General features: G+C 59.8%; 1 protein-coding gene across 11 annotated transcripts in view; it reads left to right on the top strand.

Moving 5' to 3' along the window:
* AP2A2 (adaptor related protein complex 2 subunit alpha 2) overlaps window positions 1-12599 on the top strand; it is a 75624-nt gene extending 63025 nt beyond the window's left edge. For 8 of the 11 annotated variants that reach the window (XM_045066803.1, XM_045066800.1, XM_045066810.1 and 5 more), the window contains 11 exons: window positions 377-608; window positions 709-876; window positions 5338-5499; window positions 5730-5890; window positions 7283-7365; window positions 8856-8945; window positions 9910-10033; window positions 11308-11424; window positions 11512-11581; window positions 11711-11845; window positions 12425-12599. In XM_045066803.1, the coding sequence (XP_044922738.1) occupies window positions 377-608; window positions 709-876; window positions 5338-5499; window positions 5730-5890; window positions 7283-7365; window positions 8856-8945; window positions 9910-10033; window positions 11308-11424; window positions 11512-11581; window positions 11711-11845; window positions 12425-12502 (1420 nt within the window). In that variant the 3' untranslated portion in view covers window positions 12503-12599. Of the gene's footprint in view, window positions 1-376; window positions 609-708; window positions 877-5337; window positions 5500-5729; window positions 5891-7282; window positions 7366-8855; window positions 8946-9909; window positions 10034-11307; window positions 11425-11511; window positions 11582-11710; window positions 11846-12424 lie in introns of those variants that run through there. The other 3 variants (XM_045066811.1, XM_045066812.1, XR_006602521.1) reach the window with 2 other exon arrangements.
* The last annotated feature ends 1557 nt before the right edge of the window (window positions 12600-14156 follow it).

Here is a 14156-nt window from a genome sequence, read left to right as displayed (position 1 = left end):
GCAGCCCCTGACTCAGTGCCCTGTGTGTCCCTGGCAGCCCCTGACCCAGTGCCCTGTGTGCCCCCCGTCTGCCCCTTGACTTAGTGTCCTGTGTGTCCCCTGTCTGTCCCTGACCCAGTGCCCTGTGTGCCCCCCGCAGCCCCTTGACTCAGTTCCCTGTGTGTCCCTGGCAGCCCCTGACCCAGTGCCCTGTGTGCCCCCTGCAGCCCCTTGACTCAGTGCTCTGTCTGTCCCCCGTCTGCCCCTGACCCAGTGCCCTGTGTGCCCCCCGTCTGCCCCTGACCCAGTGCCCTGTGTGCCCCCCGTCTGCCCCCTGGCCCAGTGCCCTGTCTTCCTCCTGCAGCCCCCTGACCCAGTGCCCTGTGTGCCCCCACAGCCCCTTGATCCAGTTCAACCTGCTTCACTCCAAGTTCCACCTGTGCAGCGTCCCCACCAGGGCGCTGCTCTTGTCCACCTACATCAAGTTCGTGAACCTCTTCCCGGAGGTGAAGGCCACCATTCAGGACGTGCTGCGCAGCGATAGCCAGCTGAGGAACGCGGACGTGGAGCTGCAGCAGCGGGCGGTGGAGTACCTGAGGCTCAGCACGGTCGCCAGCACTGACATCCTGGTAGGCCCTGGCTGCCCTGTGCCCCTGCTGTGCTGTCCCGGGTCTCGGGCTTGGAAGCCACGGGGCTCGGAGCCATGGCGACCGGGGCTTCTTTCTCCAGGCCACCGTCCTGGAGGAGATGCCACCATTTCCGGAGCGCGAGTCTTCCATCCTGGCCAAGCTCAAGAAGAAGAAGGGCCCGAACACCGTGACGGACCTGGAGGAGGCCAAGCGGGAGAGGAGCGCGGATGTCAACGGAGGCCCCGAGCCTGCGCCAGCCAGCGCCGCGGTGGGTGCCCTCCTGCTGGGCGGCCCGGTCCCTGAGAGTCAGGGCCGGCAGAGCCTGCGCCAGTTTGAGAATTCTGTGTTAAGTGTTACAACGTGTGCCAAGAATGAGGCAGTGCATCCAAGCTTAGGTCTTCACCTCTCTTTCACTCGTGACCTCCAAAAGCTCTTTTCACTCAGACACTGTGGCCCGTCTTCTAGAACATCTTTCAGGTCGCTGTCTTCGGTCCAGAGTCCACTCCCAGTTCCTCTCTGTCTTGTCTTTGGCTCAGATGACGTGGTCACCTTTGCGGGATTGCCCTGTGTAGGAGGCCTGTCCAGCTTTTTCTTGTTGGTTGAGAGCAGACCGAACCCGACTCATGCTGTTCTTAGAGGTTTTCAACAGTGGCTTGGGTCAGTATCAATTTCTTTTTTCTGTGTGACATGGTGAGAATATTCACGTGTGAATGAAAACTCATCTCTTGGTGCTTGTCAGGTGGGAGACGTAGGTCCAAGAGTTGTATCCGCGTATTGTCTTTTCCTGACCGGAATAGGAGTTTTCGTGAGAGCGTGCACACCAGCCCTGCCACGTAGCTGCCACCTGGGCGCTGGGACTGGCTCCCCAGGACTGGGGGCTCTCTGCTCGGCCATCACGGAGGGGATCCTGGAGAGCTTTGTTTCCCGTCTGGGATCTTGGTCCCGTGACGTGAGTGATGCTACTGGCGGTATCAGGTGGCTTCTGTGAAGAGGAGTGTCAGAGAATGTGTGCCGCATGCAGACAGACCAGGGCCTTTGCTTGTCAGGAGCGTGCTGATGTCCGAGCCCTGGTTCTGCTCGGTGGGGTCTGCTTGCGTGGCCCCATCGACCGTGTGTCCGGCCTCGCGCTGAGACTGCCCAGCCTGCCATGAGCTCTGTATTCAGTGCTGCCTCTCCCCTGACTCGAGGTCCCTGCTGCAACAGGGGTCCCCTGAGCCCTGACGCTCTCTCTCGGGGGGTGCCTTCTTTAGTCTGAGCTTGCTGGCGTGTTTGCTTGTGATGCCTGTGGTTTCTGGCAGCCGGATGTCGCGCGCTGGTTTCTCAGTGAACGTTAGATCCACGCTTTTCTCCAGGTGGTCGCCATCCCTTTGTCCCTGAGGAAGTTAACAGGGTGGCTTTTCCAAGCTCTTTGCCTCTGTGCCTGTTCCCTGGGCACAGAGTGGACCCGAGTCTTGAAGGCCTTGACTGGCTTCCCCCACCCAAGTACGCAGACGCTTGTTTGTGAGGAGGTCCCGACGGTCACCATATGCCAGGGTGCTGGCGGTGGCTGGCGTTGGGGAGTGGCCTGACTCTGGAGGCCGTGGCTCTGCGGCTCGTGCGTGGACTATGTTCATGCCCCACCAGGTGGAGTCTTCCCACGGTGCTGGGTGGGGGCTCCCCTGCCAGCGGTGGCATCTAGAGCCGGACACACATGATGCAGCATGGGGCTGTCTCCCAGGAGCAGCAGGGCTGGCCTCTCTGTGCCCGCACCCTCCTCTCCAGCAGCCCCAGCGCAAGCCCATCGCGCGGACGTGAGCGCCGAAGGTGGGCTTTAATGTCTGTTCTCACCGTTGTTAGTGGTGTCTCCTTATTTGGTTCTTGACTTTTCTGGAGGGGCGTGTGTGTACCAGCTTGTGGGCCACACCTGGTTTGCCCCGCTGTGCCCAGGCTATGGCACTTGGGGGAATCTGTTGGCTCCCTTTCTGACTCTGGATGTGAGCGGTGAGTCCCACTTTGAGAAGGCAGGAGGGATAAGATTTAACAGGTTGTTGTTAGGGTACGTTCTTCGGGATGGGGAGTGGCTGCCTCTCTTCCAGGTTCACTTGGCAAGTGTTTTACACTCCGGCTGTGAGCTTTCTGCTTGCCTGTGAGCGGTGCCCAGCAAGTGCTTGGTGAGTAGATGTTTGTGGTTGTGAGCTGAGAGCTGGCAGTGTTGTGGACAGCGTCACGGTGACAGGAGCGGTGATCTGTTCCCAGTGCTCAGGTGGCTGGGGATGTGGTCAGAGACCCCTCCAAAGGGGACAGGAGAAGCAGGACAGAAAAGGGGAAAGGTCCCTCTGGGCTGAAAGTCTCCTCTGGTCTTCCTTCCCACCTCAGAGGGGAGGCCCTGCCTCGCAATGGCCTTGAGGCGTCTGGATTTTACATGGAGAACGGTGTGTTGCCCTGTGGTGTGGTGCTGGTCAGACTGACTCACTCGGGGCCACAGACAAGGCTGGAAGCATGTTGTCTTTGCAACAGGCAGCTCTCCGTGCGTCCACCTTCTGTGGGTCTGGGACCTCGGCCCTGGGGTCTCCCAGTTACTTGGCTGTGCGTGGTGAGCAGACGCGGCGAGCGTCTCTTGGTGGCACCAGGACCATCGCTGGTGGATGTTTGGAGACTGCCTGGTGCCCCTGGGGCTTTCCGGCTCAGCGGAGCTTGGAGTCAACATGCAGTCTGTAGGCGTGCAGGGCTCTTGCTGCTGTTCTGATTCTTGCTCTTGCTGCCGTCAAAGTGAGGAGAGGCGGCTTGTGCCGATGGGCGCTGGGCAGGCTCCCCGGGGACTGTCTCCCTGAGTCCTGGAAGGAGGAGGTGGCCGCGGAGAGGCAGTGGGTCTCAGCACGCCGGCCTTTGAGCAGACCTGCTCCAGGGATCTGGGGCAGGAGTGGTCGTCCAGGGAGGTCCTCCCAACAGAACAGCCTTGCTTTAGTCTGTTGTGATTTTGGGGGGGCATATTTGACTTAATTGGACAAAATATTTTCTTTTTTCTTTAAAAATGTTCAAAAATATTTTTGAGAGACAGTGTACCTTCGTATGCTTGGTGGGGGTTGGGGAGGGGCAGAGGGAGAGAGAGAGTCTCAGTCAGGCTTCTTGTGCAGCTCAGAGCCCGACGTGGGGCTTGGTCTCACGGCCCTGAGCCAAGACGAAGAGTCAGACACTTAACCGACTGAGCCACCCAGGCGCCCTGGACAAAAGATTTTCTTTAAGAAACATTTGGGGCTCCCGGGTGGCTCAGTCGGTTAAGTGTCTAACTTCGGCTCAGGTCACGATATCGGGGTCCTCGGATCGGGCCCCATGTCGGGCTCTCTGCTCAGCAGGGGGTCTACATCTCCCTCCCCCACCCGTGGTCCCACCCACCTTGCACACATAAATAAATAAAATCTTAAAAATCTTAGAAATCAAACAAAAACATTTGAATCAGGGCATCTGGGTTGTTCAGTGGGTTAAGCATCTGACTCTTGGTTTTGGCTTGGGTCACGATCTCAGGGTCCTGGGATTGCGCTCCACGTTGGGCTCCGTCCTTGGCATGGAGTCTTCCTGGGACTCTCTACCCCTGTTCTTCGATCTCTTGCAAATAAATCAAGAAACCTTAAAACGAACATTGGAACCATTATTCAGGAACAGTGGTAAAGATCTTGCAGTAGGTGGTGAGGGGAAATAATCCCCATTTAGGCTGTAGGTCTGTCGGCTGTGGTGGTCCCCTTCGGTGCTCCTCAGATGGTCAGACTCCTACGACGACGGTGGAAGGAATGCAGTGCCGTGAGGCGCTGTGCTCCCAGGAGCACTGACACAGATGCAGGGCGGGCCAGGAGCCACCTGGAGAGGTCACATACACACCCTTTCTGATGGTGCAGAAGTTTCTGGCATTCCTTCTCGCGACAGCTCCTCTGTGGTCCCCATCCCTTCTCTGCGGGCCCATGTGACTGATGCCGCTCCTCTCCTGGGCCTTCCCCTTCCTGAGGAGCCCAGCCCGTCTGGTGCGCCAAGAACAGCCGCGGCCTCAAGGAAGGAGGGGCGTCCCCGGAGCAGGCTTCTCGGCCCCGTCAGAGCACACGCTCTGCGCAGAACACACGTTTTGGGATGCCTCCTTTAGCTTGGAATGGCATCGCTACGTGATACCACCTGTGACACGAGATCCTTTAGAAGTTCAGTGTGACGTTGTCACTCAGCGTGGAAGGGAAGAGGCGGATATCTGCAGAAACGGAGACGGACATTCGTCCCCAGGCCTGGGTGGCCATGCCGGAAGCAGGCGGCGGTCAGAGGCCTTGGCTGCGGTGCGACCTGCCAGTGCCCCCGGGTGGGCGCTCACGTGCTGGGGCAGGCGCTCGGCCTCCCTCGGCTCACGGGGTAGTCGTGTTCGGGGGGGGGGGGGTGTGCTAAGGCCCAGCAAACGTGAGCGCGGCGGTATACGGAGGCCTCAGGGCCTAGTCCGGGCATCCCAGACTGACTTGTGCCTCCACGGACATGCCGTGAGCGCTTAAAAGTCATTCCAGACGTATTCTCAAGGCCGAGTGGCCCGCCCCGGGGCTGACGAGAGCCTGCTCGCCGCCCGGGGTGCGGGGCCAGATGTTCGCATCAGCTGAGTGAGTGCTTTGTGCGGCAGTGGTCCCCCGTGGGTTGGCTCTTTGTCTTCTGCTTAGGATCAAAAAGCAGCCGTTAAAAAAAGTGTGTCCTGTAGGTTTTTTAATCTGCTTTTTCCTCTGTGACTCAGTAGGGTTTACACACGGGTAGACTGAGAGCATGTGCTGGCCGCTCGTGGACCCGGCTCTCAGCTCACTCCCCCCCCTTTGGAAGGGGGACCCTGGCGTGGGAGGCCTCCGTTCTTTCTGGCCTCCTTTGTGGCAGAAGTGTTTTCAGAACTTTTTTTCCCGTTCAGGTAATCTTCATGATAAAAGGTTGCTCTTTTTCTGGTTGTGTGAGATTATGACTGACCCTCCAGCTGGGGGCTGCAGGCTTGACCCTGGGGTACAGACCCACTCCCGTGCTGCGCGCTGGTCCTGCGCGGCCTGGCGGGAGCCGTGGGCGGGGGGGCGCGGGCACCTGTGCCTGCTTGGCTCTGGCGTGTGTGCAGGTTTCCCGCTGACCCTCACCTTCCCTGTTTTCCAGTCCACGCCTTCTCCATCGGCAGACCTCTTGGGTCTGGGGGCCACACCCCCTGCCCCCGCAGGCCCCCCACCCTCCTCCGGCGGGCTGCTCGTGGACGTGTTCTCAGACTCACCCTCCGCAGTCGCGCCCCTGGCTCCCGGCTCTGAAGACAACTTCGCCAGGTAGTTGGTCTCTTGTGTCCTCGAGACTGGGACTCTCTCGGCCTCTGGCTCCTGCCCGGGGCCCACGGTCTGCACCAGCTGCTGGCAGCGGGCCTCGGTCCTCACTGCCCAGAGCGTGCTGGCGGGTTTGCTCGGGACCTGGCCCCATGCTCATGGAGCGTCAGTCCTCACTCGAGAAAGGTGGTGAAGTTTCTGAAGAAGAGACTTCTATCTGTGAGCGTGCCGGCGGGTGCCCGGCCTGCCCTTGTGTTCACGCGCACTCCTTAGCACGCCCTCCTGCTTTCTCCCTGTCTGTCTGTGGCGCCGCCACCCTCCCCCGCCAGCCCCGTCTTCCCTGCCTCATCAGGACATCCCGCCCCACTGTGCATGGAGCCCTGCTTGCTGTGAGCCCTCCGCGGGGCGCTTTGTCCCCGTCTCCAGGACATGGACATCACAGTGCCCTTCCCAGCGTGTTTTCTTTCCTGCTTTCTTTGCTGTGTGGTTCCGTACCTTCTCTGTCTGCTCTCTGTCCCTTGTGTGTCTGCCGGTCTTCAACTGGCCAGGAGGTGTGGGAGGGCCTGGCCTGGGGATGGGGTGGGCCGGCCAGATGGAGTGTCTTCACAGAGCGGCCCCTGTCCTTGGCTGTCCCGATGACAGCAGCAGGATTTGTATCGTTTTGTGGTTTTCCGGTCTCTCGGTGTTTGTGCTGCGTGTGAATTCTTGCTTCTTGCTGCTTGTTGGAGGTGGTGAGGAGACGTGGGTTCGGACGGGTGTGAATTATAGTCTGTGGCTTCTGGAAGTGTGGAGTTGGGAGATTGAGAAGCACGCATACCGCAGGCCGCGAGGCCTGGGGACAGAGCCGGGCTCTACACTGGACGTCCTGTTCTGGGCAGTGGTCTGGTGTAGGGGCGTCCCCCGACATTCTTGGCCCTTGGGTGTGCAGGTGCACATGGTGCCTGAGCCACAGGCCTCCTCACAGGGGTTGGGGTGTGGGATGCGTGGTGCTGTCTGGCGGCAGCTTGCCCACTCCCCAGCATGGCATCTGAAGTGGGGGATCCTGGCCACTGGGGCCTTGTGGCCACACCGGTGGTCAGCCCTAGAGCCGTGGCCAGCGCCCTGCACCAGCTCTGGCCTGAAAGCACGTGCAGGCTACACCGTGTGCGCGTTGGAACGTGGGTTGGCGTGTTTGTGGGGGACAGAGCCCCATCCTGTCCTGTCCTGTCCTGTGTGGTCACATCCAGGTCTCCAGTGGGCACCCTTTTTCTGGTGTTTCTGTAATACTTTCCTACCTTAACTTTACTCTGAGTCCCATAGAGGTTTTTCTGGCCTTTTTGTTAGACTCTTTTTCAAAGCAGATCTTTAGATTTCCATTGGGTGGCTCTGAGGGATTCACACTCTGTCCCTTCCCCCTAGGTTTGTCTGTAAAAATAATGGTGTGCTGTTTGAAAACCAGCTGCTTCAGATTGGACTGAAGTCTGAGTTCCGGCAGAATTTGGGTATGTGCTTTAATTACTCAACGAAAACCTTCACTTAGGAGCTATGGGCAGAAAATATTCACAAGTCACGCATCCAATAAGGGCTTAGTTTCCAGAATATACAAAGAAGCCCTAAACTCAGCAACAGAAATACAACCCGACTCAAAGATGAGCAGAGGACTAGAGCCAACACCCTCCGAGAAGAGCCTGCCCACAAGCTGGGATGCGCACATCAGAGCTCCGGTGATGACCCGGTTCCCGCCGTCAGGACGGCTGCCATCCGCAGAGAGCGGGAGCCCCGCGTGTGGGAGGGCGTGCAGGCTGGACCCTGCACCCCGCACGGTCAGCGGAATGGAAGCCGGGCAGCTGCTGTGGAAGACGTCGTGGCGGTTCCTGCAGAAATTGAGAATGGAATGACCGTGTGATCGGGCCGTTCCTTTTCTAGTTATGCACCCAGAGAACCGAAAGCAGGGATGCGTGTGGACGCTTGTACGCCCGCGTTCACAGCCGCTGACCCACGGGAGCAGCCCCCACGTCCATCGACGGACATGTGGGTACACGTGGTCCATCCACAACACCAGCCTGTCCCTCGGTCCCACGGAGGGACACACAGACACCTGCCACAGCTGATGGACTTGGGGGACGTGATGCGGAGTGAAACAGGCCAGACACAGAGGGACAAATACTGCAGGATCCCACCCAGATGGGGTTCCTTGTAGTCTCTGGATTCGCAGGGACAGAGAGTGATCGGTGGGCGCCGGGGAGGGATGGGGGTCAGAAGCTCAGGGGGAGAGAGTGGACGGTGGGCACTGGTCCTGGGGGAGGGATGGGGGTTGGTGTCTCTGGGATGGAGAGTGGACAGTGGGCACCAGGGCTGGGAAAATACGGAGGTTGGGGTCTCATGGGGACAGAGTCTCCATTTAGGTAGATGGAAAGTTGTGGAGAACCTTGGTAAGGACGGCTACACTACATTATGAATGTACTTAGTGCCCTGGGCTGTGAGCCGAGAGATGCTGAAGATGATCCATTTTATGTGTGTATTAGCATGACTTTTAGAAAATGCTTTTGAGGCTTTCCCCAGAACGCACTGTTGGGGTGCTGCTGGGGGCACCGGTGGACAGACAACAGCCTGTCTCCCTCTTGGGTGCCGCCTCTGAGCTGTTTGAGGGCGGTGTCTTCTGTGTAGGAACAAGTGTGCGTGGGGACAGAGGAGAGAAGTAGCGCATCTGCCCTCCAGGGATGCTTTAGGGACTCTTGGAGGGTCAGCAGAAGCCTCCTCCCAGGGACGCGCCCCCCTCAGGGCCGGGGCTGCTGCCTGCTGTGCTGCCCTCGTCCTCAGGAAAGGATTTGAGATGCACTTTCCGGCCCCAGCAGGGGGCGCTGTGACCCCATGTCGCCCCGAGTCCCCGTCCCGCCCCCCCACCCGGAGCTCCGCCCCAACACCGGGCCTCTTGGGTTTTCACCGTTCCGGTGCAGGGTGTGTATGAGACACACTGTGTTTTCTCTTCTAGGTCGCATGTTTATATTTTACGGAAATAAGACCTCCACGCAGTTCTTAAGTTTCACTCCAACGCTGATCTGTTCGGACGACCTTCAGACCAATATCCTTGGTCTCGTGTCCTCTGTGCCCCCAGCAGACAGGCACTTGGGGCTTAGAGGAGGGTTTTGGGGAACTTGTTTTTTAAAATGTATCTGACCGAGAGAGGGACAGCGAGAGAGCGAATGGAAGCGGGAGCAGCAGGCTTCCCGCGGAGCAGAGTCCCATGCGGGGCTCCGTCCCCCGCGGTTGTGAGGAGCCACCCGGGCGCCCCAGGGGACTGTGTGTGTTTGCTTGTATCAGGAGAGCTGGATGGCCCAGCTGCCATGGCGGCCTCCAGCCACTGTCTCGCCTCCCGAGGGAGCTCCTCGGCGGGTGAGTCTGTGGGGACCGGCACGCAGGCCTCCAGCCCCAGCCCTCGGCTTCCCTGGAGTCACTTGGTTTTCCTTGTTCTGTCCTCTTGTCATGTGATGTTCAAGCCCCTCTGAGCCCTGGTCTCCCCTGGGCGTCCCCCTGAGCGAGCAGCTGCTGAGAACACGCGCGCTCGGGCCGCGCACTCCTGCCGCGGTGCTCGTCTCCGGCTTGGCTCGTGCTGTGCTGTGCCCACACTGGAGCCTTGTCCCCAGTAAGTGCCAGGAACGTGGTTGGAACGTGCCAGCCGAAGCCGGCTCTGCTCTCCAGATCTCTGTCCCAGGGACCGGCTGAGCAAACCAAGTGAGGCTTGGGAGCGCCCCCCGCGCGCCTGACAAGGGCGTTGCCTCTCCTGAAGGAGGTGTGCGAAGCAGCAACCTGCTTGCCGCAGGCCAGGCCCACTTTTGTTGTAAGGTGACAGTTGAACACGGATTGTTAAAGCAAGTGTTTCTGATCGATCATTAGAAATAATGTGTACGTAGAATCAGCTGTACCAGAGGTTTCTTCCAAGACCAGGAGCATGAGCTCTCTTACAGACCCTGTTCTAGAACGTTCTGGGGCTTGCTCAGCTTGGGCACAGTTCCCCAGTGTTGACACGGCCTCCTTGACACATACACATCTGAGCTTGCAGACCAAGCCCGTGGACCCGACCGTGGACGGCGGCGCACAGGTGCAGCAGGTTGTGAACATAGAGTGTGTGTCTGACTTCACGGAGGCCCCGGTCCTCAACATCCAGTTCAGGTGAGCAGCTCATGGGGCTGTGGGCCGGGTGACCAGCCTGCTCTGCTCCGGAGCTTGGGGCTCTGGGGTCGTGCCTGCACACGGCCATGTCCCTGGGAGTCCTCTGTCCTCACGGAGTCCTGACTGCGTCCTTCCTTTGGAGGCTGTTGTGAGGGCTGAGGGGGTGATCTAAGTGAGTCGCGGCCCCCACCGTGCACGTTACAGTGTTAGGTAGGTGCACAGTGTCTGGGAAATGAGGGAGAGGCGGTATGTGCAGGGTCCCGGGAGGCCACTGCCAGCGCTGTGTTGCTCAGGTCCTGTGCTCTCCAGCTGAGCAACAGGAATGGGGTGGGGGGTGCTGCGCTATGGGGCTGGGACCAGCTGGGTCCTGTGTGCCCCTGCGTGGCCACTGCTCTGTGGGTCTCTTGTGGGGATGGCACCCCAGGCTCTCCATCTGGGGGTGCATTGTTGCCTGGTGTCCCCTACGTGCCGCTTGGTCATTACCTTTTTTAAGACTTAACTTACTTTAGAGAGTGAAGGAGAGCAGGGGAGGAGCAGAGAGAGAGACTTTCAAGCAGACCCCACTGAGTGCAGACCCCACACAGGGGCTCCATCCCGGGACCCATGAGTCAACCCACTGAGCCAACCAGGTGCCCTGCGTTTTATTATTTTTTTTAAATATGTTTTCTGTCGCTCCTTGGTTTCGGGCTGTCCTTTTCAGTGAGTGGGAGAGAGTATGTGTGAACAGCCGAGTCCTATGGGCGTGTGTAAGGTTTGAAGTTTTGGAAGAGTGCATTTTCAAACATTAAAAACAGAATTGAAGACTGTGTACTCTATAGAATTCAGGGGAATTTCTGTTTTATTCTGTAGGCAAATCCTTGGCTTCGTCTCTTTTCATGGAAAAATGAAAAATCCCATATAATCTAAACCAACTTGGAGTCGTAGAAAATGGGCTGTGGGGAAAAGTGAGATGTAGAAACCCAAGGTTGGGCCATCCCTGACCTGGTCTGATGGGCCCGGCGGTGCCCGGTCGGAGGCACACCCCTGGCCGCACTCACAGAGGCAGGCGCGGTGCACGGTTGGTCAGTCCTCGTCCGCCAGTGACGCTGCACATGGGGATGGACTGGGCCTCTCTGTGGCTTCGTGCCACCCTTCCAGAACACTCCGTGCCCACCTGCCGTCTCCCACAGCAGCGGGTGTTCCTGTGCCCGCAAACTAGTTCAGGTGTGTAGCTGAGGTTCAGAACTTCCGGCGGCTCACGTGCTCTGCTCACTGTGTCTCTGTGTTGCTCGTAGGTATGGGGGAACCTTTCAGAATGTGTCTGTTAAGCTGCCTATCACACTCAACAAATTTTTCCAGCCCACAGAAATGGCTTCTCAGGATTTCTTCCAGCGCTGGAAGCAGCTGAGCAGGTGAGCGAGGGGGCTCCAGGGAGGGGCAGGCCCGGTCCTCCCGAGCTGACGCGGCTTGGCGTGGTGACCCTTGATTTTACCTCACAGTCCCCAACAGGAAGTGCAGAACATTTTCAAAGCAAAGCATCCGATGGACACAGAAATCACCAAAGCCAAGGTAGGGCCCGTTGATGGGTATTCCCAGGGTCGGGACGCCCGCCGGGGCTCCGGAGGGCGGCCGGTTGTGTTGCTGTTCCTCTGTGGCCGCGGTCACGCTGCCCTATGCACCTGTCTCTCTGTGGCACAGATCATCGGGTTTGGTTCTGCGCTCCTTGAAGACGTTGATCCTAATCCTGCGAATTTCGTGGGGGCCGGCATCATACACACCAGAACCACCCAGATCGGATGCTTACTGCGTTTGGAGCCGAATCTGCAAGCCCAGGTCCGACTTGTTGAGCAAATTGCTGTGCGTGGCTGAGCTGTGTTCTGGTTGTGCTGTGCTGTGGGGCCCGAGCGGAGTCCTCTGACGACTTCTGATCGATGTGTGCCCCTGGGTAGCCCCTTGCTATCCTGCTGGTACAGAGAACATTTCCATCACTCCGGAAAGTTCCCTGGGGGCCACTCGCCCTCCACCCGGCTCAACCTCCTCTAGAGACTACTGCCATGACCCCGCGCTCCAGCCCTCACCCCGGTGGCCCTTCGTGTGCCCGTTAGCTGACCGAGCCCCACGGAGCTGCCTGGGGCCGTCTGGAGTGGAGCCGCGGTGCGGCTGTCCATCTTCCCTTCACTTGGGAAGCGATTGGGCTGGGGGTGCGGACCCCGGGGCTCCCAGCGTCTCCGCACGCAGGCTGCGGTTGGTTGCTGTCAAACTGCCTGTGTCGTGGCTGTGTGACAGTGTGTTTGCTACGTCCCTGCGAAGCGCCGGCTGCCCGCGGGGGCGCGCTGGGCTGCGGGAGCTCGGGGGCCGTGGGCTGCGGGCAGGAGCCTGTGAGCAGCCGCTGACCTGCGGGTTCCGTTGCAGATGTACCGGCTCACGCTGCGCACGAGCAAGGAGGCCGTCTCGCGGAGGCTGTGCGCGCTGCTGTCCGAGCAGTTTTGACCGGCGAGGACGGAGGACCGGGCTCCTGCGCGCCACGCTGTCCCTCGTCTTTGTCTTCGCTGTCCTGTCGCGAATAAACGGGCCTGTCCCAGGTGGCTCCCAGCCTCGTTTCTCCAAACCGGATCCCTTTCGGGTCAGGATGGCGGGACCTGCGTGTGTTTCAGAGCCAGCGGCTGAGCCCGCACTGCAGTCGGGTCAGAAGGAGAGTGGGCCCCGCGCTCCGTGTTCACACAGGTCAGGGCACTTCTGAGCGGCCTCTCCCAAGTGAAGGGAAGTGACAATCTGAATGAAAATGCAGATTTTTTTGAAATGGTGTCGAAACGCTTCTGCCCTATTGGTCATAGTTCATCTCCGATTCTCAGAGAGACGCAGCAGCAGCTTGTCCGTACTGGGGCGGGATCTTCTCTGGGCCATTTGGCTGCTGTGCTGGGTGGTGCCAGGGGCAGGAGGTATGTGACGAGGTCCACGGGCATGTGCGGCCCGGCTGCTGTCTTCAGGGACCTGGCTGTGGGAGAACGGTGTGCGTGGGCTTGCTGCAGTGGCCTTAGGGGGGGCCTTGTGGGCAGGGTTTGAAACCCAGAAGCTGCAAACATTGGGTGTTTTTCAGGATGACCCACAAGACCGTGTGTGCTGACTGGGTGGAGGTCTGTATCTCTTTCCCCACACGGTGGTGTTCACGGGGTACCCACAGCGCGCGGTGTCTGAGTGTTTTGAGGCCCTGAGTTTATGGCCCAGCGGTGGGAGGGCTGCTGTTGGCTCGGAGGCTGTGTAGCTGGTCTTGCTCAGCTCTGGGCTTTGAGGAAGTGCGCCGTGACCATGGTCCTCTTGGACTAGTTCCTGGTTTTGATCAGAGGATCAAGTGTGGGTGGCAAAGCAGGTTCTAGAGGGTGAGTTGGTCTCTTTCCTGGGGCCCACGGGCCCTTGTGTGGGTGGAGGAGGGGCTCGTTGTGTGGTCAGGGAGCGCAGAGCCATGCCGAGGGGGAGCTGGAGCCCGGCCTTGGCTCCGCCGGCCAGCCTGGGCTGTTCTTGGCCTCGGCTCTCACAGGCTGCTGGAACTATGAGCCGCCTGCCCGGGCACCTGCCTGCAGCCTGAGGGGCCAGGCCGGGAGCAAAGCTGAGCCAGGGCCTGTGTTCTGGGATGGCCGTGCCGCGTCGCTGTGGGGGGGCGGCAGGCCCGTCCATCCTGAGCAGGCATGTCTGTTCTCAGCACCTGTGGGCCCAGGGAGAGCCAGGCTCGGTTGCGGGCTCCTCTGGCCAAGCAGCAGGAATTGGGCTCCTGAGAGGCAGGCCCTGGGGGCCTTTTGGGGTGGTGGCAAGGGGCACAGGCAGCCCTTGGTGTGGGTCTCGGGGAGGCGGGTGGAGGGCATCCCAGTCTGGTGCTGGTGCCGCTGCAGAGGCCCGCGCTCAGGGTCGTGGGCCTGTCACTCTGGGGGTGTGGATTTGGAGGCTCACAAATGCCGCACGTGTGTGGGAGACGACACAGACAGAGCATTCGGGCCGGCACCTGTGCGTTGAGCAATGCTGTTTATTCCTTGTCTGTACAGGGTGGGGCTGTCGTGCGGAGCACACGTGATGCCTGTCCCCAGGCAGAGCTGGCTTGCGGCGCAGGTGCTGATGCCGGTGGCCCTGCGCCTCCCGTCCCATCCCGGCTCCG

The sequence above is a fragment of the Mustela putorius genome, unplaced genomic scaffold (assembly GCF_011764305.1).
Source record: "Mustela putorius furo isolate JIRA1106 unplaced genomic scaffold, ASM1176430v1.1 tig00000127_pilon_pilon_pilon, whole genome shotgun sequence".
Taxonomy (NCBI): Eukaryota; Metazoa; Chordata; class Mammalia; order Carnivora; family Mustelidae; genus Mustela; species Mustela putorius.
Note: the sequence above shows the minus strand (reverse complement) of the source record. Positions and strands in the feature narration are given on the sequence as shown.